Here is a 25,764-nt window from a genome sequence, read left to right as displayed (position 1 = left end):
GCATACTCAGATGTCATGTTCTCTGAGATACTCTAATCTCCCACTGGGCATCAATGACCTACTTCATCTTTAGGGCCCAAAGTCCAAAATCTGCATGAGTCATAAGTTAGGTGATCCCAATCTACAGCCGATCCAAACTGCCTCAAGCAGCAACACAGAAAATGAGTATACGATGTGATTGAGAAAAATGCTTTGTGGCATCCCTACCTTGTATTTGGCTCCCTAATGAGTACTCACAGTCTTGCCAACAGAGCTATAACCCTTAATCATAACGCAGATAGAAACAGGGTTGCAGCAGCATCATGAGGTGAGGCCATCTGAGCAGCTGGTTGAGCCAGAGATTAAAGCCTCTGTCATGGTCACAGATAATTGAATGCCTTCCTTAGCAGCAGGAAGAATCAAAGTGCCCCAGTAGCGCTCAACAACAAGCCAAAGGTTTAGAAAGATAAGTACTACACAGCATCATTTATATGTGGTATTAAAAAAAATAAGTTGAAGTTACAGAAATAGAGTAAAAAAAATGGTTACCAGGGGCAGGGGGATGGGAGAAACAGAGTTTGGTTAAACAGTACAAACTTCCAGCTATAAGATAATTAAGATCTAAGGATTTAATGTATAACATGGCAACCATAGTTGGTAACCCTGTATTGTATAGTTTTAAAATGCTAAGAGTAGAACTTAAATGTTTTCTCTCTCTCCCTCTCTCTCTCTCTCTCTCTCTCACACACACACACACGTGAAGTGATAGATGGAGAAATCCTTTCACAATGTAAACATGTACATATATCAAATCATCACATATGCATTAAGTATCTTAAAATTTTATTTGTTCATTACACCTCAGGAAAGAAAAAAAACACAACAGGTGGCAGGCTGGAGAACCAAGAAGAGCCAATATTTCCGTCTGAGTCTGAAGGCCAAAAAAGACCAAGGTTCCAGTTCAGCAGTCAAGCAGGCAGTTTAAAAACAAAAACAAGCGGGGCGCCTGGGTGGCGCAGTCGGTTAAGCGTCTGACTTCAGCCAGGTCACGATCTCGCGGTCCGTGAGTTTGAGCCCCGCGTCAGGCTCTGGGCTGATGGCTCGGAGCCTGGAGCCTGTTTCCGATTCTGTGTCTCCCTCTCTCTCTGCCCCTCCCCCGTTCATGCTCTGTCTCTCTCTGTCCCCAAAAAAAATAAACGTTGAAAAAAATAAAAAAATTAAAAAAAAAAAACAAAAACAAGCTACCCAGCTCTCGGGTGGCTCAGTCAGTGGAGCACAAGACTCTTGATCTCGAGGTCATGAGTTCAAGCTCCATGTTGGGTATAGAGATTACTTTTAAAAAAATTGGTTGAGGGGTGTCTGGGTGGCTCAGTTGATTAAGGGTCTTGATTTTGGCTCTGGTCATGATCTTTTGGTTCGTGAGATCAAGCCCCAAGTCGGGCTCTGTGCTGACAGCATAGAGCCTGGCTGTGATTCTCTCCCTCTCTCTCTGCCCTCCCACACTAGTGCTATCTCTCTCTTCTCTCTCTCTCTCTCAAAATAAATTTTAAAAAGTTAAAAAAAAAATTTAAATGTTCCCTCTATTCTTGAAGCTCTAAGGCCCACAGTGCTTAATTTCCCCAGAGAAGCATATCTTTTATTCAGCAAACCTGTCCACCACCAAAGAAAACAACCAGTGAAGAAATTCAGACAGGACCAACTAAAAACCTGGGACAGAATAAGCACAAGGTTTTTATCTTCATGAAGATGTGTAAGGATAATGAGGTGTTACAGATCAAGTGCATTCCAAAGGGCAATTCCATTTAGCAAAATTATTAACCTATCTCGTGCACTTAAGGAATTCTGTTAAACAAAAAATCTTGAGTGACTATGTGCCAGGTAGGAGACGGTTAAGGAATGTTAGTTACCATGACAGCAACAGCCAGGAAGGCCATGGGCAGGCATCTCCTTTGCCTTCCAAAAGCATACAGAGTCCCTGAAATTGCTCCTGCAAAGAGTAAACTGTAACATTTGCTTTTTTAAAAAAACGTATTTTTCTCTATACATGTGCCAGTTATCCTCTATTTGCTCCCACTCCAATGCCTACAGCCCTTCACCTTACTCTGCACCCCAAAAAGCTGACTCAGAATACCAGCCACTAAGCTCCTCTTCCTTTAGCTTCAGATTGGGTTCAGCGAATGGGAACGAGTTACAGGACAGAGAATGGGGTGTCTCTGCCCTCCTCTGCTGCAGCGCCAGCCACACTTCTGGGCGTGGCTGTGTCTCCCCTTTAACCTTTCAGCCCCAGGGGGGTAGAAGAGCCCCCTACTGCTGCTGGCCAACATCTATCATGGTACCTTGATATCCTAACTAGGTCTCTAGGCCCTGTCCACACATCTGTAAAGTCCTTTACATAGCTTCTCTTTGGAAGGCCCGTATGTGTGTGTGTTTCCTGCCAGGACCTGACTGACACACCCCCATACACTATCCGTCACACTCCTCCACCTTCAATGAGATGCAGCCCACCTTGAGGCGATTCTCAATGGATAATCAAGACGTATTCTCATAGGACCCTCTCAGCCTTCAAATAAAACTCCACAACACTTGATATTATCATTCAATTTTTTTATATATGAAAAGTTCAGTTTTCCAACATTTATTCCATTGAAGGAGTGCACAGCATTTTCATGAACTATCTCAGGGCTACATCAGTACAAAACAGTTTAAATTAGTAAAAATAAAGCAGTTTCAAAAGGAAAATTACTGATTACTTCAGGGTGGACGCCACCACCACTTGGGAACAGAGGACATAAGGCAGCAAGGTTGTTGGTTACTGCGTAACATGGGGGCAGGTAACAGTGTCCTTGTTTTTCTACACAGAGAGAGGCCCATGGGCTTTAGGGCACCTCCCTCTCCAGGACACAAATGAGCAGAAATATGTCACCTTGTGTATGCTCATCTGTTGAGATGATACTTCCTATCTTGGTCACATACTCTGGAGCATGGATTAGCCACAAGCCCTATACAAATCTATCTGATCAAAAGATTCAGGGAGGATAGACAATGGGAATAAGAAAGGGTGAAGCAGATAATCTTATGTGGCAAACATAGAATCAAATTCTCTACTCATAGTCCAAGATGCCTCTTGTTTGGTCCACTGATTTTCTTCTTAACTTCCAAGTCACCCAGCCAATTGGAAGACCACAACAGGTAGAGCATGATTAACTATCAAAGCACACATGTGCAAGTAGGTGTGTGTGCATGTGCATGCATGTGTGTGTGTGTGTGTAGCAGGAAAGTGGAAGCTGGGCATTACCAGAGCCTGTACGGGCCACTGACAAAAGGGCCCCATCCTGGGGCTTTTGAGGAAATACTGCTGGGGCAGGCCGTTTGTCTTTTCTGCTCATCTGGAGAACACTTTTAAAACACCAGCAAGTTAAAAAAAATTTTTTTAATGCTCTTTATGTAGACCTCCTGGACGCTTTTTCTTCTGTTCCCTCCAAAATGGTTATGACTTCTGTATGACACTATTTTCCTTTAATAACAAAACTACACAGAAGGCTCACAAAACAATGGTTGACAGTGCAGCCTCTTCAATATTCTACACAGCCCCTGCTAAGGCACCTGACACTGATTTTCATATCACTGGCATTTGGCCTAAAATTCTCACCATGTGTATCGACCCATCCCTGACATATGCCCCACATACTATGTGACCATCTACTACTTGTGGACGATTCACCTTCTGAGAGACCCGCGGGCCTTCGCTTCACTTTCAGCCATGACTGGGGGCTTGGTATCACGCAGGTGGCCCAAGGCAGGTTTAGAGTTCATCATGTTTAGCCTCCTGGTCTTTGAGTTTGAATTCCTCTGCCGTGACCTTCCCATCTCCATTCCGGTCCTGGTTGGTGAACATATTCTTCACAATCATCTCAGCATCAAAACCAGGAGCGAGTTTCCCTTTGCCAGATGCCACCTGGGCATGAATGTATTCTGAGAACTGGAAAGAGAGGGGACAGGACAGACCATGAGATACAGCAGCCGAGCCAGGGTCTGAACAGAGCGTCCCGAGGGCAATGGGGCTGGAATTTGAGTCTAAGCTTGCAAAACAGACGCAATTTTGTGAGCTACGCAACCTGCCTGGTGTTTCTCCCTCCAGATGCAGGTGTATAACCGTAATGACTAATAACTCCAGAAGTTCCTAGGCTCCACGAAGCAGTGAATGGAGCTATCCCTTCTCCCTAAATCAACACTTAGCTCTCCACCACAGGCTGAAGCCCTAACCATCTTTGCCTCTGAGAACACTGCTGCCTCCCTCCCTCCCTTCTTTCCTTCATACAATGAAAACATAACCTTGCCCTTGTAATTCTAGCATATATCCTAGTGGGAAAGACACACAATTAGAAAAGAACATAAAAAATTAAGTAAGTCACATATTAAGTTCAAAAGTGCAATGCTCCAGAAAACAAAGGAGTAGAGTCAAGTAAGGAGGATCAAGAGTACAGGTCGGCGAGTGGGTTGAGGTCTCAATCCAGTGGTCAGAGTAAAACCCTAATGAAAAAGAGAGACCTGTGCAAAGGCTTGAAGGAAGGGAGGGAATGAGCCAAACAGTTATCCAGGGAAGTGTCTTCTGGGTGGAGGGACAGCTGGTGCAAAGGCCCAGCGTGTGCAATGCCTGGTAGAGAGAAGCAGCTGAAGAGGAAGTTACAGCGAGCAGGTCGTGGAGAACCTTCTTGGGGTCTTTGCAGGCCACTGTAAGGACTCTGGAAACAGAGGGGCTTCTGCAGGGTTCTGAGACAAGCCATAATCCAATTGAAGTTTCAGAAGGATCACTCCGGCTGCCGTGAGGGGCAAGGCTGAAAAGCACAAAGACCTTCGTAGAGGTCCAAGCAAGACCAAGCAGACAGTGGCCCAAGATGCTACCAACTGGAGGTGGTGAGATGTAGATAAATTTTCAGGATAGAGCTAGGATGATTTCCTGGTGGGTTTACTATAGCCCATGTGAGAAAGAGAGGCGTCAAAGATTACTGAGTGCTCTCACCTGGCAACTGGAAGGACGGAGTTGCCATCAGAGGAGATGAGGAAGGCTTTGGGTGAGGCAAGTTCAGGAGAGGGAGGTAGCAGCAGCATTCAAAAAATGAAGATGTCAGGTGGGCAATTAGATGTCTGAGTAGGAGGTAGAGAGAGAAGACCAGACCAGTCATGGCATGCGGATGACAAAGCCACTGGACTGGTTGAGATCACCAAGGGAGTGACATGAGATGGAGGAGAGAACAAGCTCAAAACTCAGGCTGGGGACACTCCAGCATGAAGAGAGGGAGAAGATTCCTGAGAAGGAGCCACTAGTGAGGTAGAAGGAACACCAAGAAAGTGTGGTCTGGAAGCGAGGGAAAGAAGGTGTCCTGCAAAGCAGTCAGCTGTGTCCAAGAGTGAGGACAGTGAGCAGTGACCACTGGCGGCAGCCACATAAAAGGCACTGGTCACCTTAGCAAGACCAGGCTCAGTGACACAGAAGGACAAATGTCTGACAGGAGTGGATTTAAAAGTTTTGACATTTTCGCTGTAAAGGGAGCAAAGAAACTAAATGAGAAGATGCACCAAGAAAAGGGAAAATAATAGCATGTTTTTATGCTAATGTGAGCAATCCAGTAGCCAGGGAAATGTGGCTGATGTAAGAGAGAAAGGGGAGAAGGCTGGAGCCGTGTCCTTGAATAAGCAGATGTGGAACAGGCAGATACTGGAACTGAGGAGGGTGTGACAGGACAGCCAACTCTTCTCTAGCTCCATGAAGGGGTGTCTGCTACAGAAGAATCCACCCAGGACCTAGATGATCAAGATGGAGATATGTACCATGGCTCAAACCACTAGGTAGCTCTGTGACCTCGGGCAAATCATTTATCTCGTCTGCGTACAGCTGCTGCTTCTGAAAAACGGGGATGATGATTACATGGCTGCCACAAGGGCCAAGCAAGAGAATGTATATGAAAAACATTCAACATAATGCAGGCATACAGTGAGCACCCAGGAACTGAGAACCAAATCTAGATCTGTCAGCCCTGGGATCAAGCCCTGTACCTCTCAGGGCCTCAGTTTCTCCAGAGAGGAACTGTGAGCTTCAATTTAGAGAGTGTGTACAAAAGTGCGTCCTCCTCACTCTGAGAAGGCTTCACATCTGGAATGGATCCCCTGCCCCAATAAGGCTGCCCCAGCTCATTTAGTCCCACTCTCTTTTGAAGGTCGGTTACCTCTTCGAGGAGGACTTCTCCATCACCATCCTTGTCAATTTCTTCGAACAGGTTGGGTGACACCTCGCCATTCCATATGAACATGTACCCCTCAGGCAGACCCGCCACGAGCTCCAGCAGCTCAATGTCAAACACCAAGACGGCACTGCCGGGCACTTCTCCATCTGCCTCACCAATAAGGGAGGAAACAGGGTTAGCACCACCAGGCAGCAGGCATGCCCATCTCAACCTCCCCCCCACCCCACCCAAGGTTCCAGCTGCCTCACAGATGGCAAGCATTTCCTGCTCAACACCAGGGGCACCTGAGTGGCTCAGTCAGTTAAGCATCCAACTCTTGATTTCAGCTCAGGTCATGATTTCAGGGTAGTAGGATCGAGCTGCTTGGGATTCTCTGTCTCCTTCTCTCTCTGCCCCTCCCCTGCTCGTGCTCTAAATAAATAAACTAACAAACAAACTAAAAAAAAACCAAAAAATTCAAATAAACCAGTGAAGAAATGAGCAAAAGACATGAATAGACACTCTCCAAAGAAGACATCCTGATGGCTAACAGACTATAATATAAACAAATGTTCAACATCATTTATCATCAGGGAAATACAAATTAAATCACAATGAGATACCACCTCACACCTGTCGGAATGGCTAACATGAACAACTCAGGCAACAACAGGTGTTGGCAAGGATGCAGAGAAAGAGGATCTCTTTTGCATTGTTAGTGGGAATGCAAGCTGGTGCGGCCACTCTGGAAAACAGTATGGATGTTCCTCAAAAAACTAAAAATAGAACTACCCCACGACCCAGCAATTGCACTACTAGGTATTTATCCAAGGGATACAGGTGTGCTGTTTCGAAGGGGCACATGCAACCCCATGTTTATAGCAGCGCTATTGACAATGGCCAAAGTATGGAAAGAGCCCAAGTGTCCATCGATGGATGAATGGATAAAGAAGATGTGGTATATATATATGCAATGGAGTATTACTCGACAATCAAAAAGAATGAAATCTTGCCATTTGCAACTACGTTGATGGAACTAGAGGGTATTCTGGTAAGTGAAATTAGTTAGAGAAAGACGAGTATCGTATGACTTCACTCATATGAGGAACTTAAGATACAAAACAAATGAACATAAGGGAAGGGAAGCAAAAATAATATAAGAACAGGGCGAGGGACAAAACATAAGAAACTCTTAAATATAGAGAACAGGGGCGCCTAGGTGGCTCAGTCGGTTAAGCGGCCGACTTCGGCCCAGGTCATGATCTCGCGGTCCGTGAGTTCGAGCCCCCGCGTCGGGCTCTGTGCTGACAGCTCAGAACCTGGAGCCTGTTTCGGATTCTGTGTCTCCCTCTCTCTGACCCTCCCCCGTTCATGCTTTGTCTCTCTCTGTCTCAAAAATAAATAAACGCTAAAAAAAAACAAAAACCAAAAAAAAAAAAAAAACAAAAAAAATAAATATAGAGAACAAACAGAGGGTTGCTGGAGGGTTTGTGGGGGGGGGGGATGGGCTAAATGGGTAAGTGGCATTAAAGAAGACACTTGTTGAGATGAGCACCAGGTGTTATACATAGAGGACGAATCACTGGAATCTACTCCTGAAATCATTATTGCACTACGTGCTAACTTAGATGTAAATTAAAAAATAAATTAAAAACAAAAAAGTTCAAAACCAGCAAGTGGTTTTTTCCAAACTGTAGGTACTTACCATTAGTAAGTCATGAAATCTATTTACAGCATGGTGACCACCAATTTTTTAAATTCAGGAATAAAATAGATCAGGGTACACTGTCCATAGAAAGGATAGGTATGGTTTCATAAAACTTGAGTTTAAATTTTATATACAGAACTAATTGTGTATGAGTATATGTATAAATTGCATGTTTATGTGTAACACAGATGGGGAGATAAAAAGTATTTCTTAACTGTATGTCTCGGTGAAAAAAGTTTGAAAAGCACTAGAAGAGACCACAATGGTAGAATTTTTGAATAAATCCTACAGCAGAACCTTAAGAATAAAACAGTATGCCTTAAAATCCTGACCTAAGATATGACTGTAAACACAAATTTGAGAACAGTATATATAGTATGGGTAGTATGGGCTCAAATGTAAGTATATGAATATATATACATGCATGTATATATAATATCTTTTTTAAAATTATTATGTTATAATTATTTATAATATATATCACAAGGTCTTATAGGGTACCCATTTTTTGAAGTGTTTCTTCTTGGACTGGAGGAAGTAGCAGGCACTTTATTGTTTTTTTGTTTCTTTTTTAGTAAGTTCTACGCCCAACATGGGGCCTGAACTCATGACCCCAAGATCTAGAGTTGCATGCTCCACCAACTGAGCCAGCCAGGTGCCAGGTTTTTTTTTAATGTTTATTTACTTTTGAGACAGAGAGAGAGCCTGCACAACCAGAGGAGGGGCAGAAAGAGGGGACAGAGGATGTGAAGTGGGTTCTGCTGATAGCAGTGAGCCCAATCCAGGGTTTGAACTGACAAACCGTGAGGTCACAACCTGAGCCGAAGTCGGACACTCAGGCGCCCCTGATTCTTTGGGTTTTAAATGGAAGAAGCATATTGGGGCTCTAAATATGGTACCCCAAAAGCACAACACTCAGATTGTGAACGTGCCCCAAAACCCTTTAATGCTGGTGCTTACTCACCCACGCCAGCCTCCCCATAGCCCAGGTGGGGTGGGATGATCACTGTCCGTTTCTCTCCAACACACATCTCTCGGAGACCCATATCCATTCCCAACACAACTTGTCCAGATCCCAAAACAATATTATACGTTTTGCCTAAATTCCACCTGAAAATGAAACAGAAGAGTCCCTCGTTAGGTCATCAACCCATCGATATTTGAAAGCGTTTTCATGAAAAGGACCATCTCTTCTGCCACAGACACAGAACCCCTATCTAATCAGGAAGAAACATCAGACAAGAGCAAACTGAGAACGATTCTGCAAAAAACGAACCTGTAATCTTCAAAAGTGTCAAGGTGAAAATCAAGGAAAGGCTGAGGAACCAGTCCAGAGTATTGGAGAATATGGAGTGGGATCATTTTGCTATAAAAGACCTTCTGGGAACAAGTAGCAAAACTTAGGTGGGGTCTGGGGATTAAAACATGATAACGTATCAGTGTTAACTTTCTGGTTATAAAGTATGCGTTGAATTATGTAGGACAATGTCGACATTTGTAGGAAATGGGTGATGGGACATCATGGTGGCAACCTATCCCCAGTGATTCGGGGAAAAAAGAAGTCCTTCCTTCGTACTGCTCTTACAACTTTTCTCTATATTTTAATAAATACCCTAGTAAGGAGTTTTCATGAGAATTTGAAAAATGCATAACCCTGTGTTTTGGATTTATGTGTTTCGGATTTATCAAGACCTGACTCTGAATCTTGCTTCTGCCACTTGATTGGATGCTGAAAAATAAAACCTCTCAATTTCCTCATCTATAAACTGGTGGTAATAATAGCTATCTCACAGGGATATTCTCAACAGTAAATAACTCATGATGCTGGCACGGAGGAGAACAAGTATAAAGAGCTCAAAAAATGGATGGCCTTGAGTATGCGAAGTGCTTGTGTCTGCAATAGTTTTTGACTCTAAAAAAATGACCGAAAGTTTAACTTGAGCCACAGTTAAAGCATGCTTGATGTCCACGGTCCCTGAGACATCCACGTACAAGAGAGTTGCCTCTATCACCTCCCTCACTACCGAAAATAAATCTAGTTCCAGAAAGTATGGCACTACCGCTTTCTTCTTCAATGTCAAGGAAGAAAAACCTCCCCAGTATCTTAGGGCTCCCTTCATGCCCATTTCCGGATGGTGGCAACATGGAGGGGACAGCCCCCTCGGGTCACATCCCCTTCTCAGGCTTCCCAGCTTCCCCTGGGTGCAGGGCTACTTTCTCTTCTCAAGCTGGTTCCCAGGGCCAGGCTGGCTCTCTGGCACTGACAAACCAAAACAGGGTTTGCCTTTGTCCTACCTGGGACGAAACCAAAACAAAGCCAGCTCTGGCACCAGATGCCTTGGCCCAAGGCCTGTGGGAGGGAGCAGGACATCCTCTGTCCTGCCCCACACACAATTCCTCCTTTGTCAGCAGCACAGAGGCACCTTCACCCTGCCTTTCTCCGGGGACCACTGGCACCTCCCATGGGAATACTCTGTTTCAAAGTCTTCCCGAATATTCAAAAACCTCATTTAGCTATCAAATAACAAATGTTTATTCTTCCTCTCTGAGGCCAGTTTAAACACACATGAAGAAAATCCTCCAAGCAAACATTTTGCTTTCACGTGTCATCTCTGAAAGCCCCACTAATTGTTTTTCCTCAGATCAACCGCTTGTGTAGTTGTTTGTTTGTTTCCTGCCAGTTTTCCTCTGACATTCTTCTCATTCTTTCTGTGCATTCCTGGCTTCCCATCCACTGCAAGCTTCCTGCTTCCCACTTGTAGGCTGCCCTCTCTGGCTCTCCGCCCACGTTTCCCTCCATCCTCTCCACAGCCAGTTTCTCTCCGTGCTGATGAAAAAGCGCCCGCAGCAGCACCTGCCTCCTTGTTTACAACGCCCGTGGAAGGCTCGGGGTGGGACCAGGTCTTCCCTTCCTCTCCCACACACATCCCACCCTACATCCCATTTTCCCATTACTCTGAAGCTTACGCCCAGAACAGACCATCGGGGATGCCGGATGTTGCTCTTCATTGTAGATTTACACGTACCACAAACGACTCTCATGGTATAGAATGGAGTCTGATAAAAGGAAGGAGCCTCACATGGCTACCGGATGCTCTGTAGGAATGTTGTGAATCCACCAAACACATTAGAAGGCAGGAAGGCTGATTCTCCCCACCCTACATGAGAAGCATATCCTGAACCCACTGAGAAGGAATTCCTTTGTTCGTTTTCCACCCCCACTTCCCCTTCCCACCTACCCCCACCCAGCAGTCAGAGCACCAGACAAGAATATGAACATTAGCAAGACAATAACAGCAAGCCATTGACCTTCTAGACTACTCTAACCTTGTGGGCCATTTTCACGTGCATAAGCGTGCATAAACGTGCATAAGCGCGGGCTTAATCCCCCCAAACAACAAGGCATGCTTCTTTCCCACTGCCCTCCAAAGTCTTTTCATATTAATGCAATGAGGTTTGTTGTAAAGCAGGTCCGCGTAAATCTGCTCTCTGGAAGCTAGTATACACTTCACTGATTCTATAATGCACACATTTTCACATTTTAACATCTCTGTAATTGGGATACACTTCATAATTAACAGCATGTTAATTTGGGGGCATTTTTACTTTCTTAGAGATACATAACATGATGCTTCTAATAACCAATACGTTTTAGATTGCATGAAATATACAAAGTGCATTAGTATACGGGATCTCATAGCACCCAGAGAGAATGCTCTGAAGAGTACGTGTCCCTAGGGCTCTGTCTCCATGCCCGGCTCGCTCTCTCCAGCCACACACAATGTTGCCTGAAGCTAGAAGGCAGAGGGGCAGGTGCGAGGCAGAGAAGGCCTTCCTCATGCAGCATAAATGCAGCAACCCATACTTATTTATGAAGCCCTTCTTTCTCCCCAAGCCCCAACTCAGGAGTCTAAGTCAGACTCGGTATGAAAATGGATAGATTTCTATGGAGATATAAAGAAAGGCTGAAAATGTTTCTTTCCCAGAGAATATTTTATTAACTTACAGCTATACCTAAAGATTCAGAAACATAAGAAGCAAAGCTCCTTTTACCAAAATTGGCAATGATATTAGATTATACTGTTGATTCCTATTAATAAAATTTCAGATTCATCTCAATCAGTTAACATTTATAAAATGCTCCCTTCGTGTTAAGACTCTGGGCTAGGTGTAAAGAATAAAAATGTGTGGGGCGCCTGGGTGGCGCAGTCGGTTAAGCGTCCGACTTCAGCCAGGTCACGATCTCGCGGTCCGTGAGTTCGAGCCCCGCGTCAGGCTCTGGGCTGATGGCTCGGAGCCTGGAGCCTGTTTCCGATTCTGTGTCTCCCTCTCTCTCTGCCCCTCCCCAATTCATGCTCTGTCTCTCTCTGTCCCAAAAATAAATAAACGTTGAAAAAAAAAAAAAAATTTAAAAAAAAAAAAAAAATAAAAAAAGAATAAAAATGTGAATAAGCATGCTGGGCATCTCTAAGGTATTCAGACCAGCAGCAGAGACAGAAACTAAAATAAATAATGAAAAATAAATAATTTTTGCTAATAAAAATAGTATCTTAAAACATTATGAGACACAGAAGTGCGAGCAGTTGATTCTTCCTAGGAATTAAGGAAAAATTTTGTGAAAAGGGAGGACATTTTTGCCAGGGCAGAAGTTGGTCAGAAGGAAGGGTTTAAGCAGTACACATCTTGCACCACTGCACATGGCAGCCCTAGATGCAAAAGATGGGCCCTAACACAAGATAAGACCATTTAAGCAGAACAGAGCTGACAAATAGAGGCTGATGTGCCAGACCGAGGAGTTTGTAATGTAGCTGCGGGTTAATTTTTAAAGAAAGCAGTTATAAGATGATACCCGTTTTTCAGAAAGACAATTTCACAGGAGCAAGGTGAGACCATTCATAGGGAACTTTTAGAATAATGCACCTGAGCAGTGATGTAGGCTAGCTCTCTGCAGTGGGGAAGCATGGAGAGAAAATCTGTCAACCAGTATCTGATGAAAGAAAAGGAGAATCATGGGAACCTATGGCTGTTATCCTCCAAGCTCCCTCCTCTACTGTCCCCAGTGGTCCTTACGTGGAATCCAGCAGAGTCCCATCCAGAAGGGAGGCATTGTAGTGATACTTGAGGTAATCCCCCTTCTTACTCAGCACTGAGCAGTCGGGGGGCTTGTAGTGGGAGGTGATGCTGATGGAGTCTGAAGGGTTGTGGAAGTCAATCACATGGATGTCAAACACCAGCACAGCCGAGCCAGGGATATTCCCTAAAGGACAGACAGAGAAATTAACGAGCAAGTCCTCCAAGTGGCAGCACATGTGCCTCCCCAGTGTCACCAGGCACGTCCTCACAGACCCCCAGTGAGAAACACAGGGACCTAAATATGAAAATCTAGGGAATACTGGGAGAATGAATTGGAAGGGCGGTCAGAAGTAACCTAACCCTCATTCTATACATGGGGAAACTGAGGCAAAGATTTGCCCAGGGTCATGCAACCAGTTAAGAACACAGTTTGGAGGGGCGCCTGGGTGGCTCAGTCGGTTAAGCGTCCAACTCTTGATTTCGGCTCAGGACATAATCTCACGGTTCCTGGGATGGAGCCCTGTGTCAGGTTCTGTGCTGACAGCTTGGAGCCTGCTTGGGATTTCTCTCTAAATAAATAAATAAATAAATAAATAAACTTTAAGAACACAGTTTGGACTATAATTCAAGATGATGAGCTACTGCCCCATGGAATCACTAAGCCTGAAAGATGCATGGCTAAGTTCATCACAAATGAGGAAACTAAGGCTTGCCTGGCTCCTACCAGAAGTAAGAGGTGAAGTGAGAACACCAGCTGTAGAGTCAAAAATCACTCCAGTCCTCTATCACTGTGCAGGAGGAACTAAACTAACAGAAACTTCAGAGGGAAAAAAACACCCAGCCAAATTTGGCCCATACACACCCCTTGTGATAGGGCCTAACGGTTCACAAAGTACTTTTACAACACATCCTATCTGTTCTACACAAAATTATTAGTAAACTTTTCTTTTCCATTATCTCCACTTTTGAAAACATTACCTCACATATGAATAATGTTTTACAGTCTACAATGTATTCTTCACATACACTATCTCATTAAATCCCTGCAACCACTTTGTGGGGTATTACTATAAACCCAGCATTAGCAGATGCTCCATGAATTTAATGGCAGCTTCTCAGGAGGCTCAAGGGGGCCAGAGGGACACCTTAAACATATGCATTGTGGTTAAACACACCCCCAGATCATTTCAGAGAAGTTTGTTTATTTATTTATTTATTTATTTATTTATTTGTTTGTTTGTTTATGTGTGTATGTATTTATTTATTTATATTTTTTAGAGAGAGAGAGAGAAAGAAAGGAGGGGGAGATGGAGGGAAGAGAGAGAATTTTAAGCTCAGCTCGGAGCCTGAAGCAGGGCTTGATCCCATGACGCTGGGATGGGATCGTGACCTGAGCCGAAATCAAGAGTCCACTGCTCAACCAACTGAGCCACCCAGGCACCCCTCATTTCAAAGAAGATTAAATGTAAAACTTTGTAAATAGTATTACTTAGAATCAAGGATGTATAATGCTTTCATTAGTGTTTTACAGATAAGAAAACCAACTCACATATAACTTGTTGAAGAAAATAACACAGCTATAGAAAGAATTCAAACAGAGATATGTGAACACCAATAGCCCTTCCCCCCATCCCTGCAATGGACTTTTCTGTGTCCATTTTTGGTTGCTCTCTGTAACACACACACACAGACACACGCACACACACAGACACACATGATGCTTATTAAGTACCAAGCACTCTTCTAAGTGCTTTATATGTAATTATTTAATTCTCATTATAATCCTATATTCCCAATCTAAGAGTACTTGGAAAGTAACATGAAAGTTGGGGAACAGAAAATGAGGAAGTGATGGGGTGCCTGGGTGGCTCAGTCGGTTGAGAGTCCGACATCCACTCAGGCCATGATCTCGCGGTTTGTGAGTTTGAGCCCTGCGTCGGGCTCTGTGCTGACAGCTCAGAGCCTGGAGCCTGCTTCGGATTCTGTGTCTCCCTCTTTCTCTGCTCCTCCCCTGCTTGTGTTCTGTGTCTCTCAAAAATAAACATGAAAGAAAGAAAGAAAGAAAGAAAGAAAGAAAGAAAGATCATGAAGTGATGCTTCCACAAGCCCTCAGGCAGAATCCATTCTCCCCTCCAGGGCTGCAAACATAGTCAAGCATCAAAAGTTCAGGGCTGACCCTGTGGAACAGAGCAGATAAGCAGAGAGGACCAGAGCCTTTCCAGAAGGCCTACTCCCTCCCCTCCACCAATCCTGCAGGGCAAAATGGCCTCAACAAAATGAAATGCCAAGAATGGAGCTGGAGAACCCCACAGAGGGCCCAGTATTTCATTCCTTCCACAAATATTTATTGAATGTTTACTATGTGCTTGGCCCCGTGGTATGTGATGAGGAAACCCCAAATTTCCTCTATGTCCTGACATCTTTCTTGGGTCAGTCCCTGAGGAATTAGCATTAGGCCCTAGGCAAACATCACCAAGAGGCCAGGGAGATGCTATTCAAAAGAAGACACAAAAATAAATAAACGTTGAAAAAAAAAAAATTTTTAAAAAGGGGCGCCTGGGTGGCGCAGTCGGTTAAGCGTCCGACTTCAGCCAGGTCACGATCTCGCGGTCCGGGAGTTCGAGCCCCGCGTCAGGCTCTGGGCTGATGGCTCAGAGCCTGGAGCCTGTTTCCGATTCTGTGTCTCCCTCTCTCTCTGCCCCTCCCCCGTTCATGCTCTGTCTCTCTCTGTCCCAAAAATAAATAAACGTTGAAAAAAAAAAAAATTTTAAAAGAAGACAGAGGTGCTGCCCCCCTACCCCCTGCCCTTCTCCCCTGCCCCCATGCAAGAGCATCTAGACAGTACATATCTGAGTGCCCCTGCCCCACAGCAACATAGGATTTGGAACGAAGCAGCCTCATAACCACAGAATTTATGAGCCTTCCGATGATTCCCAGAGCCTTATATAATTCTTTGCAGAGCTCTGTCTCATACTTGATAGAAAGCCAAAAGGAAAAAAATAATTTAAGCAAATGTTTTCCATCAATATATTATTTTTAGAGAAACGAAGGATTAATCCTGAGGGCATAACAAAACACGAATACTCGGAAAGTATTTGTCTATTTCTGTATGTATCTGAACAGAATTTTACATGATACACAACAACACAGCATCAAGACACTTGACAAACAGGACATGAAGCAAGATCTGTTGAACGTGTCTTAAGCTGTGACCTGGTATGACTTTATAAATCAGAAATTTAGGGGCACCTCGGTGGCTCAGTCAGTTAAGTGTCCGACTCTTGATTTTGGTTCAGGTCATGATCTCACGGTTGGTGGGATCGAGTCCTACACTGGCCTCCATGCTGACACCCCAGAGCCCGGAGCCTGGTTTGGTCCTGGGTCTCTTTTTCTCTCTGCTCCTACCCCACTCATGCTCTCTCTCTCTCCAAAATAAATAAACGTTAAAAAAAAATTTTTAATAAAAAAAATAAAAAATAAAATAAACTTAAAAAAAGAAGAAAAGAAATTTAATGGGTGCCCGGATGGCTCAGCCAGTAGAGCATGTGACTTTTGATCTTGGGGTGGTGAGTCTGAGCCCCACATTGGGGGTAGAGTTTACTTTGAAAACAGGAACTTAAGTCCGGGAGAAAAAAAAAGAAAGTTTCTCCATGGTACACTCTAGCTTCCAGCCAACCTGATACTTCATAGATCCTCTGAATAAACCCTACTAAGAAAATTCTGAAGATACATATTATCAGTAGTGGTTGGAAGAACAAAATTAATGTATACAGCCAGCCAAACCAGGCAGAATCCCACCAGCAAAAATAATACAAAAGCAAAATTAATACTGCATCCACTAGTCCTAAGCAGGTTAGCAAACAATGGTACAGGCATACCTCTAAGATGCTGTGGGTCTGGTTCCAGACCACAGCAATAAAGCAAATACCGCAATAACACGAGTCAAATGAATGTTTTCGTTTCCCAGTGTGTATAAAAGCTTTGTCTGCACTATACTGCAGCCTATCAAGTGTGCAATTGCATTATGTCTATAAAAAACAATGTGCATATCTTAATTAAAAGTATTTTATTGCTAAAAAACGTAAGCCATCATCTGAGCTTTCAGAGTCGTAATCACCGATCACAGATCACCATGACAAATATAGTAACAATTAAAAAGTTTGAAATATTGCCAGGAATTACCAAAATGCGACACAGAGACGTGAAGTGAACAAATGGTGCTGGGAATATGGCACTGATAGACTTGTTGATGCAGGGTCGCCACAAACTTCAATTTGTTTAAAAAAAAAAAACATAATACTATCTGTGGAATTCTATAAAGCAAAGAGAAATAAAATGAAGTATGCCTATATATATATATATATATATGAGAAAAAAGTTAAGAAAAATACGGCTTGAAATACTATGCAATCATAAAAAATACCTGTTGGCATAGATAGTTGTTTACAACAAATTAGGTGAAGAAGAGAAATTACAAATATGTATAGATAATCCCATTTAAAAAAAATTTTTTAATGTTTATTTTTGAGACAGAGCATGAGTGGGGGAGGGGCAAAGAGAGAGGGAGACAGAATCTGAAGCAGGCTCCAGGCTCCGACTTGTCAGCACAGAGCCAGAGGCAGGGCTTGAACTCTCAAACCATGAGATCATGAACTGAGTCGAAGTCAGACGCTTAACTGACTGAGAAAGCCACCCTAAGCCCCCAGGCACTCTGATAATCCCATTTTTTAAGTTAATTTATTTTTTTTTATTAATCTCTACACCCAACGTGGGGCTTGAACTCATAACATGGAGATTAAGAGTTGCACACCCCTCCGACAGAGCCAGCCAGGTGCCCCTAGGTAATCCCATTTTTGTTAGTATTTATTAGTTAGGTGGATATATATTTTCACTTCATGGTTGTTTCCTATTAGTTTCATTTGTTTCCTATTGTTACTATAACAAATTTCCACAAATTTGGTGGCTTAAGGCAATGCAGGTTTATTCTTATAACTCTGGAGGGTCAAAGGTCTAAATTCGAGGTATTGGCAGGGACTCTTTCCTTTTGGAGGCTTTGGGGAAGAATCTGTTTCCTCGCCTTTTCCAGCTTTCTGTGGCTGCCCTTATTCCTTGACCTGTGACCCCTTCATCCAACTTCTAAGTCTGCAGCTGAGCATTTTCCCCTCTCTCTGACCTCCTGCTTCCCTCTTACAAAGGCTCTTTTAAGTACATCAAGGCCACCTGTATGATCCAGGATAACCTCCCCATCTCAAGATCTTAATCACATCCCCATCTTAATCACATCCACAAAATCCCTTTTATCATGAAAGGTAACATATTCACAGGTTCTGGGGATAGCACAGGGACATCTTTGGGGCTGCTGTTCTGCCTACCACATTACAGTGTTTATTCCTGCATGCTGAGATTGTGGGAGATTTTTGTTTTCTTTCTTTATCTGTATTTTCTTTTTTCTAAACTCAACATGTATCATTTGTATAATGTTCGAAAGGGGGTTTGCTATTAGAGTGACAAAAATGTTCTACGATTAGATTAGATGGATGATGGTTACACAACTCACTACATTTACTAAAAGTCACTGAATTGTACACTTAAAATGGGTAAATTTTGGGGGCACCTGGGTGGCTCAGTGGTTAAGGGTCCAACTTCGGCTCAGGTCATGATCTTGCGGTCTGTGGGTTCCAGCCCTCCATCAGGCTCTATGCTGACAGCTCAGAGCCTGGAGCCTGCTTTGGTTTTTGTGTCTCCCTCTCTCTCTAACCTTCCCCTGCTCATGCTCTCTCTCTCAAAAATAAATAAACATTAAAAAAATTTTTTAATTAAAAAATGGGTAAATTTTAAGGCATATGAATTATACATCAATAAAATCGTTAAAAACCAAAAATCGATAAGGGGAGGTTTGCAATATATTTTCAAATGGCTCAACAACAACAACAACAAACAAACAAATGTAAGGAGAGAGAGAAAATAAACATAGCACGATGTTGGGGTACCTGGTGTTTCAATCGGTTAAGTGCCCAACTCTTGATTTCGGCTTAGGTCAGGATCTCAGGATTATGACATCAAGCCCCAAGCTGTGCTCCATGCAGAGCACAGAGCCTGCTTGGAATTCTCCTTCCTCTCTCTCTCTCTCTCTGTCCCTCCTCCCCATCATGCACACTCTCACCCTCTCTCTCTTTCTCTAAAAATAAATAAATACACTTAAAAAAAAACATAGCAAGATGTTAACAATTGATGAATCTAAGAGTTCATGGCAAAGTTCTTCCAACTTTGGCATAACTAAGAATTTTCAGAGGGAAACTGGTAGTGGGGACAAGAGGAAAGAATAGAGCATGTCTAGAAACCAAAGCTATTTGGACATTTAAGTCTTTTTTTTTTTTAAGTTTATTTATTTGGTTTGAGAGAGAGAGAGAGAATGCAAGTGGGGTAGAGGCAGAGAGAGAAACGGAGAGAGAGGGAATCCAAAGCAGGCTCTGCACTAACACTGCGGAGCCTAATGCAAGGCTCGAACTCATGAACTGTGAGATCGTGACCTGAGCCAGAGTCGGAGGCTTAATTGACTGAGCCACCCAGGCGCCTGACACTTAAGTCTTAAATGGGACTTCAGCTTCCATATTCTGGCTCTCAAGAAGCTCTGATAACTTGAAACCAGCCTAGAAGCAGCCAGCACTCACCTCTTCCTTCCTCTCCATAGCCGAGGTGAGGGGGAACCACAATCCTCCGCTTCTCTCCGATGCAAACACCAAGTAAACCTTCATCCATGCCAGCAATCACGTAGCCCTGCCCAATGTATGTGTCAAAAGTGCGGTTCCGCGAGTAGCTGGAAAAGATGGAAGGGAAGAAAGAGGTTCCTCACGAGCGATACCACAGCAGCTGTGTGCATCAGTCAGTACCATGAGGCATCAGGAACGCAGAGGCCTCCAGACCCCGGAAAAGACCACACCTTAGAATGTAAGGACACGGCCTGGAAACATGCTCCCCCGAGAACCCACACACAGCGTGGGAGCAGCCACGTACAGACACACTCCCAGAAACAAGCCCTCCAGCCCTCTGGGTTGGCCAGATTATGGATGAGATGCAGTGACAAGAAGCAAACACACAGAAATGCAGCTAACATAAGTTGAAATGTGCTTGGTAACCATGTGAAGTTAATGAAGAAAGCATCTTATTAGAAGCTAAGAATGTGTCACAAGGGCAATGTCTCCAGTTTCTAAAGAAGAGAATATCTGTGTATGTCAGACATGAATACTTGGATTGCCTGAAAAGTAACATATAGACAGTAATTTAACTGTGCAGTGTCTACCAGAGCTGGATGAACCCTTCCTCCTGTAATTTCTGCTCACCAAGCTACCCTCTGATGAGTGCTTGGGTTTCCCAAGTGTCACTGGCAGGAGGCCCAAGCATTCTGCTCAGTGGAGAGATCCAGCCTTTGTATAAACTGCCAATTGAAGCCGATTACTGTGAGTTTGGTGAGGACAGGAATCAAGTCCTCACAGCCAGATGTTTCTAGGATAAAATAATAAAACTTCATCTGCCACGTCTACTACCATAGTCTGAACCACGGTAATCTGCACTCATTACTCACCCCCACCCAGTGCAGATGTGGCAAAAAGTCTGTCCTGAAAGAGCCAGTCAGTTCCACCATTACCTCAAACATGATGACTACCTCAGAATACATGGCCAGCCGAATGGTGCCAGGGGGATGAAAAGACCCTCTGTCAGAGTCTCTCCCTTCTCAATACCCCCAGAGACCAATCACAAAGTCAAGGGACATGAAAAAGGATAACAGACGATTCTCCTCACTCAGGAAGCAGATTATCTACATAACACCTCAGAAGAGGCTATGGAGAAATACCCTTTTCCCCCCACACTGAGGAACTCCAGACTGCAGCCATTCACATGAGCCAGGAGGGCCAGGATGGGAACACAGCCATCAAGGAAGCCAGGCTTGGCTCCCTAGCATCCTCTAGCCATGAGCCAACCTCTCACCTTCCCCAGGTTACTACTCCCTAGCCAGTACTTGAGAGATCATCAGCAGAGAACAGCCACCACCAGGGATTCAGGGAAGAGGAGGACAACTGCCAGACAGGGTCCCTTATAAAGGGACACTAAGCAGTGGGAGAGATGGCAGGTGCTTCAGAGCAGGAAGAGCCACTGGGTGGGACAGTCAGCAAAGGTTCCATGGGGTGGGGGAGACAGTGGACACTGAGGAGGCGGGATCTGCACAGGGGAAAGGACTGGGGAAACAAAGAGGCCAAGGATGAGAGGCAGAAAAGAGCCTCAGAAGAAGAGAATGGATGAGCAGGGTGGCCATGACACGTAGAGAAATTCGAATATCTTTAAAAGAAGACTTAAATAAAAGCAGGGGGCGGGGGAGGGGCGCCTGGGTGGCTCAGTCAGGTAAACATCCGACTTCGGCTCAGGTCATGATCTGACTCAGGTCATGATCTTGCAGTGCGTGAGTTCGAACCCGCGTTGGGTTCTCTGCTGACGGCTCAGAGCCTGAAGCCTGCTTCGGATTCTGTGTCTTCCTTTCTCTCTGCCCTTCCCCTGCTCACACTCTGTCTGTCTGTCTGTCTGTCTGCCTGTCTGTCTGTCTGTCTCTCTCTCTCTCTCTCTCTCAAGAATAAATATTTAAAAAATTTTTGTTTTAAAAAAGGGAAAGTACCATGTTTCCCCAATGGGAAAGTTGAGGACTAGAAAGTTGTCAATGCTCCCCCAAACTAATTTATGAATTTTGAAACGATTTCAACCAAAATCTGAGTGGTGGGGGGAGAGGGGAAGAGAGACTCCAAAATTCATTTGCAAAAAGAAACTATTTAAAATGTTCTGAAGGGGGGCACCTGGGTGGCACAGTCGGTTAAGCATCCGACTTCAGCCAGGTCACGATCTCGCGGTCTGGGAGTTCGAGCCCCGCGTCAGGCTCTGGGCTGATGGCTCAGAGCCTGGAGCCTGTTTCCGATTCTGTGTCTCCCTCTCTCTCTGCCCCTCCCCCGTTCATGCTCTGTCTCTCTCTGTCCCAAAAATAAATAAACGTTGAAAAAAAATTTTTTTAAATAAATAAATAAATAAAATGTTCTGAAGGTACAGGATATAGCAAGTTCTCCTTCCTGTAAAAAAATAAAATGGGAGAATGTGTATAAGTATTTCACTGTGTACATGTGGAGACATGAAGCTAAAAACACCGGCTCCCTGTGGAGAGGGGACCTGGGTGATTAAGGGACAGGATAGGAGGGAAATTTTTCATTGTACACCCTTTTGTACTTTTAGGATTTCGATCCACGTCAATGTATCACTTAATTTTAAAAACCTGATATTTAAAAAGGAAAGAAGAGGGGCACTTAGGTGGCTCATTCGGTGGAGCGTCTGACTCTTGATTTCAGCTCAGGTCATGATCCCAGAGCTGTGGGATTGATCCCCACATCAGGCTCAGCACTGAGTGTGGAGCCTGCTTAAGATTCTCTCTGTCCCTCTGCCCCTCTCCCCTGCCTGTGCTCTCTCTCTCTCTCAAATAAAATAATAAAAATAAAAAGGAAAAGGAAAAAAGAATACTCTCTACCATACAAACTAACAAACAACAATAGTAAAAAGTGTGATATTGGCCTATACATAGCTAGGTCAATAAAAAAGGGTAAAAATTTTAGACAAAGACCCAAAAGTATGTGTAAGAATTTAGTACATAATCAGGGTGCCTGGGTGGCTCAGTCAGTTGAGCATCTAACTCTTGATTTTGACTCAGGTCGTGATCCCAGGGTTGTGGGATTGAGCCCCACATTGGGCTCTGGGTGGAGCCTACTTAGGATTCTCTCTCCCCTCTCTCAGTCCCTCTCCCCTGCTTGTCCTCTCTCTGTCTCTCTCTCTCTCTCTCTCTCTCTAAAAACAAAAAGAAAGAAAAAAAGAAAAGGAAAATAATTTAGTACACAATAAAAGTCACATTTTAGATGAGTGAGGGAAAGATAGCGTTTCTGGAAGAAATAAAGTTAGATTCTTACTGTCACACTGAATACCACAAAAAATTCTGGATGGATTTAAGATTTAAACATGAAAGCATTTATGAGCATGGAGAGACACTGTGGAAGGCTATTAATATTTACCTCAGGGTGGTAAAGGGGTTAATGGGAAATTACTACATTTTATTACACATCATTGTATTGTTTCACTTATACAATAAGAACATAATACTTTTTTTTAAGTAAGCTCTACATCCAACATGGGGCTTGAACTCACGACCCCAAGATCAAGAGTCGCATACTCTACCAACTGAGCCAGCCAGATGCCCCAAATGCTTTAAAGGGTAAAACGTTAAAACCATTAAAAAGGCTTAAGGAAAATATAGACAAATGTTTATGTACTCCAGGGGAGGGGACAGATTTTTTATTTTTACCAAGCCCCCAAAGACAGAATATATAAGAATTTATGTAAGAATAAAGAAGTTAAATGTGTTTAACAACATAAAAAGTTTACATTTAAATAGGTCCAAAATCACAATAACAAAAATTAAAATGCAAAAAAATAAGGAATATTCCTTCAACAATATACAACCATAAAAGGGTTACTATCTTTAATGTATAGAGGTCTTCATATATTCAAACTGATAAGAAAAGGACAAATACCAGTATCTTTAACATAAAAACAGACAAAAGACACAAACAGGTAAATCATAAAAGAAGGTATCCAAATGGTCTAGTAATAAACATTTAAAACAATTTCAACTTCAGTAGCAATGAAGAAACACAGATGAAATCTATAAGGTTCCATTTTTTTCCTATAAATTCGCAAAGATTATTTAAAAATGATTCTCAATGTCACTGAGTTTGAGGGAATGGGGCATTTTTAGATAGTGATGGTGAGTAAAGACTTGGTGAGGAAAACTTGGTTGTGTATACAAAAACTATAAAAATACCTTTGACCCAGGGGTGCCTGGGTGGCTCAGTCGGTTAAGGGTCCAACTTCAGCTTAGGTCATGATCTCACCGTTCATGAGGTCAAGCCCCACACTGGGCTCTGCCCTAACAGCAGGAAGCCTGCTTGAGATCCTCTCTCTGCCCCTTTCTACATCTCTCTCTCAAAATAAATAAACTTAAAAAAATTCTTGAAAAAAAACCCCAAATACCTTTGTTCCAGAGATTCTTCTAGAAATGTATCCCAAGGAAACAATCTTACACGTTAAGATTTAGCTGCAAAAATAATTACTGCAGCCCTACATAGAATGTCAAAAGGTGGGCACCTGGGTGGCTCAATCTGTTAAGCATCCAACCTGATTTTGGCTCAGGTCATGATCTCATGGTTCATGAGTTCAAGCCCCATGGCTCTGGGCTGACAGTGTGGAGCTTGCTTGGGATTCTCTCTCTCACTCTCTCTCTCAAAATAAATAAACCTTAAATTTAAAAAGAATATCAAAAGGTAGAAAGCAACAGATGGGACTATGATTATCGTGATGAGCACTGAGTAATATATAGAATTGTTGAATCATTATGTTGCACACCTGAAACTACACTGTACATTAATTATACTTCAGTAAAAGGTAGAAAACAATTGGGATTGATTACCTAAATTAAGGCAAATCCATATAAAGAATATTATGTAGCTATTAAGACAGACTAGATCCCAATGCACTGAAATGGAAAGCTTTTTTTTTTTTTTTATGTTTCTTTATCTATTTTGAGAGAGAAAGAGATAAAGCATGAGCAGGGGAGGGGCAGAGAGAGAGGGAGACAGAAAATGCCAAGCAGACTCCTTATTCACAAAATGTGAGATCATGACCTGAGCCAAAATCAAGAGCGAGATGCTTAAGTAATTGAGCCACCCAGTCACTCCAATGGAAAGCTTTTTTTAAATCTAATAAAATTATAGTTCTAATATGGAAAGAAATATGGTGTACAATAGAAAAAATGGTCTTAATTAGAAATATAATTCCAGAGGAGCGCCTGGGTGGCTCAGTCGGTTAAGTGTCTGACTCTTGATCTCAGCTCAGGTCTTGAGCCCCAGGGTTATGAATTCAAGCCCCATGTTGGGCTCCACACGGGGCTTAGAAAAAAATGTGTGTGTGTGTGTGTGTGTGTGTGTGTGTGTGTGTGTGTGTGTGTGACAGAACCAAGCTCATATAACAATAATACATACACACTGAATGTTTTCTGTAACAGAAAAAGACTAAAGACAACTCAAATGTTCATCAATAGGGGAATGTAACGTTAAGTAAGTTTGGAATATTCACTCAATGAAACCTAGGCAGACATAAAAAATAAATAATTTCTCTCTATGTATTACATATGGAAAAAAAACAAGGTGAAAAAAAAGCAAGAGGCAGAGTAGTTGTATTTCTTTATATTTGCATTAGGAAAAAATCCACACACTGGAAGAATCAAATAGAAACTCATTAATAAAAGTGGGTGTCTTAGTCAGTTGAGCCTCCGACTCTTGATTTCAGCTCAGATTGTGATCTCACAGTTTGTGGGATCAAACCCCATGCTGGGCTCCACCCTGTCAGCGAAGAGCCTCCTTGGGATTCTCCCTCTCTCTCTCTTTCTCTCTCTCTCTCACTCTGAAAGTAAATAAACTTAAAAAAAAAAAAAGTGGTTAATTCTAGGGGTGGCTGGCTGGCTCAGTCAGTAGAGTGGTAGAGTGTGCAACTCTTGATCTCAGGGTCATGAGTTCAAGCCCCACATAGGGCATAGAGCTTACTTTAAAAAAAGTAAATAAGTAACAGTAGTTAATTCTAAGTGGCTGGAGGGGGGAGGGATATGTGAGGTAGGCAGGAGTAGGTAATAGGATATACCTTAATACATAC

General features: G+C 43.2%; 2 protein-coding genes across 3 annotated transcripts in view; one reads left to right on the top strand and one right to left on the bottom strand.

Moving 5' to 3' along the window:
- Window positions 1–25,764, top strand: part of LOC124524942 (retinitis pigmentosa 9 protein) — a 192,175-nt gene that overhangs the window by 119,363 nt on the left and 47,048 nt on the right. The gene's annotated exons all lie outside the window — the stretch shown is intronic.
- The window catches only part of FKBP9 (FKBP prolyl isomerase 9), a 42,148-nt gene continuing 18,963 nt past the window's right edge, over window positions 2,580–25,764 (bottom strand). Inside the window, exons 6-10 of the mRNA XM_047097386.1 lie at window positions 19,653–19,798; window positions 12,979–13,165; window positions 8,873–9,018; window positions 6,204–6,367; window positions 2,580–3,958 (exon numbers count right to left, since the gene is read on the bottom strand). Coding sequence (XP_046953342.1) covers window positions 3,782–3,958; window positions 6,204–6,367; window positions 8,873–9,018; window positions 12,979–13,165; window positions 19,653–19,798 — 820 coding nt within the window. The 3' untranslated portion in view covers window positions 2,580–3,781. The remainder of the gene's footprint in view (window positions 3,959–6,203; window positions 6,368–8,872; window positions 9,019–12,978; window positions 13,166–19,652; window positions 19,799–25,764) is intronic.

The sequence above is a fragment of the Lynx rufus genome, unplaced genomic scaffold (assembly GCF_022079265.1).
Source record: "Lynx rufus isolate CCGP_SWC_20201006 ecotype Redwood Valley unplaced genomic scaffold, mLynRuf1.p SCAF_4, whole genome shotgun sequence".
Classification (NCBI taxonomy): domain Eukaryota; kingdom Metazoa; phylum Chordata; class Mammalia; order Carnivora; family Felidae; genus Lynx; species Lynx rufus.
Note: the sequence above shows the minus strand (reverse complement) of the source record. Positions and strands in the feature narration are given on the sequence as shown.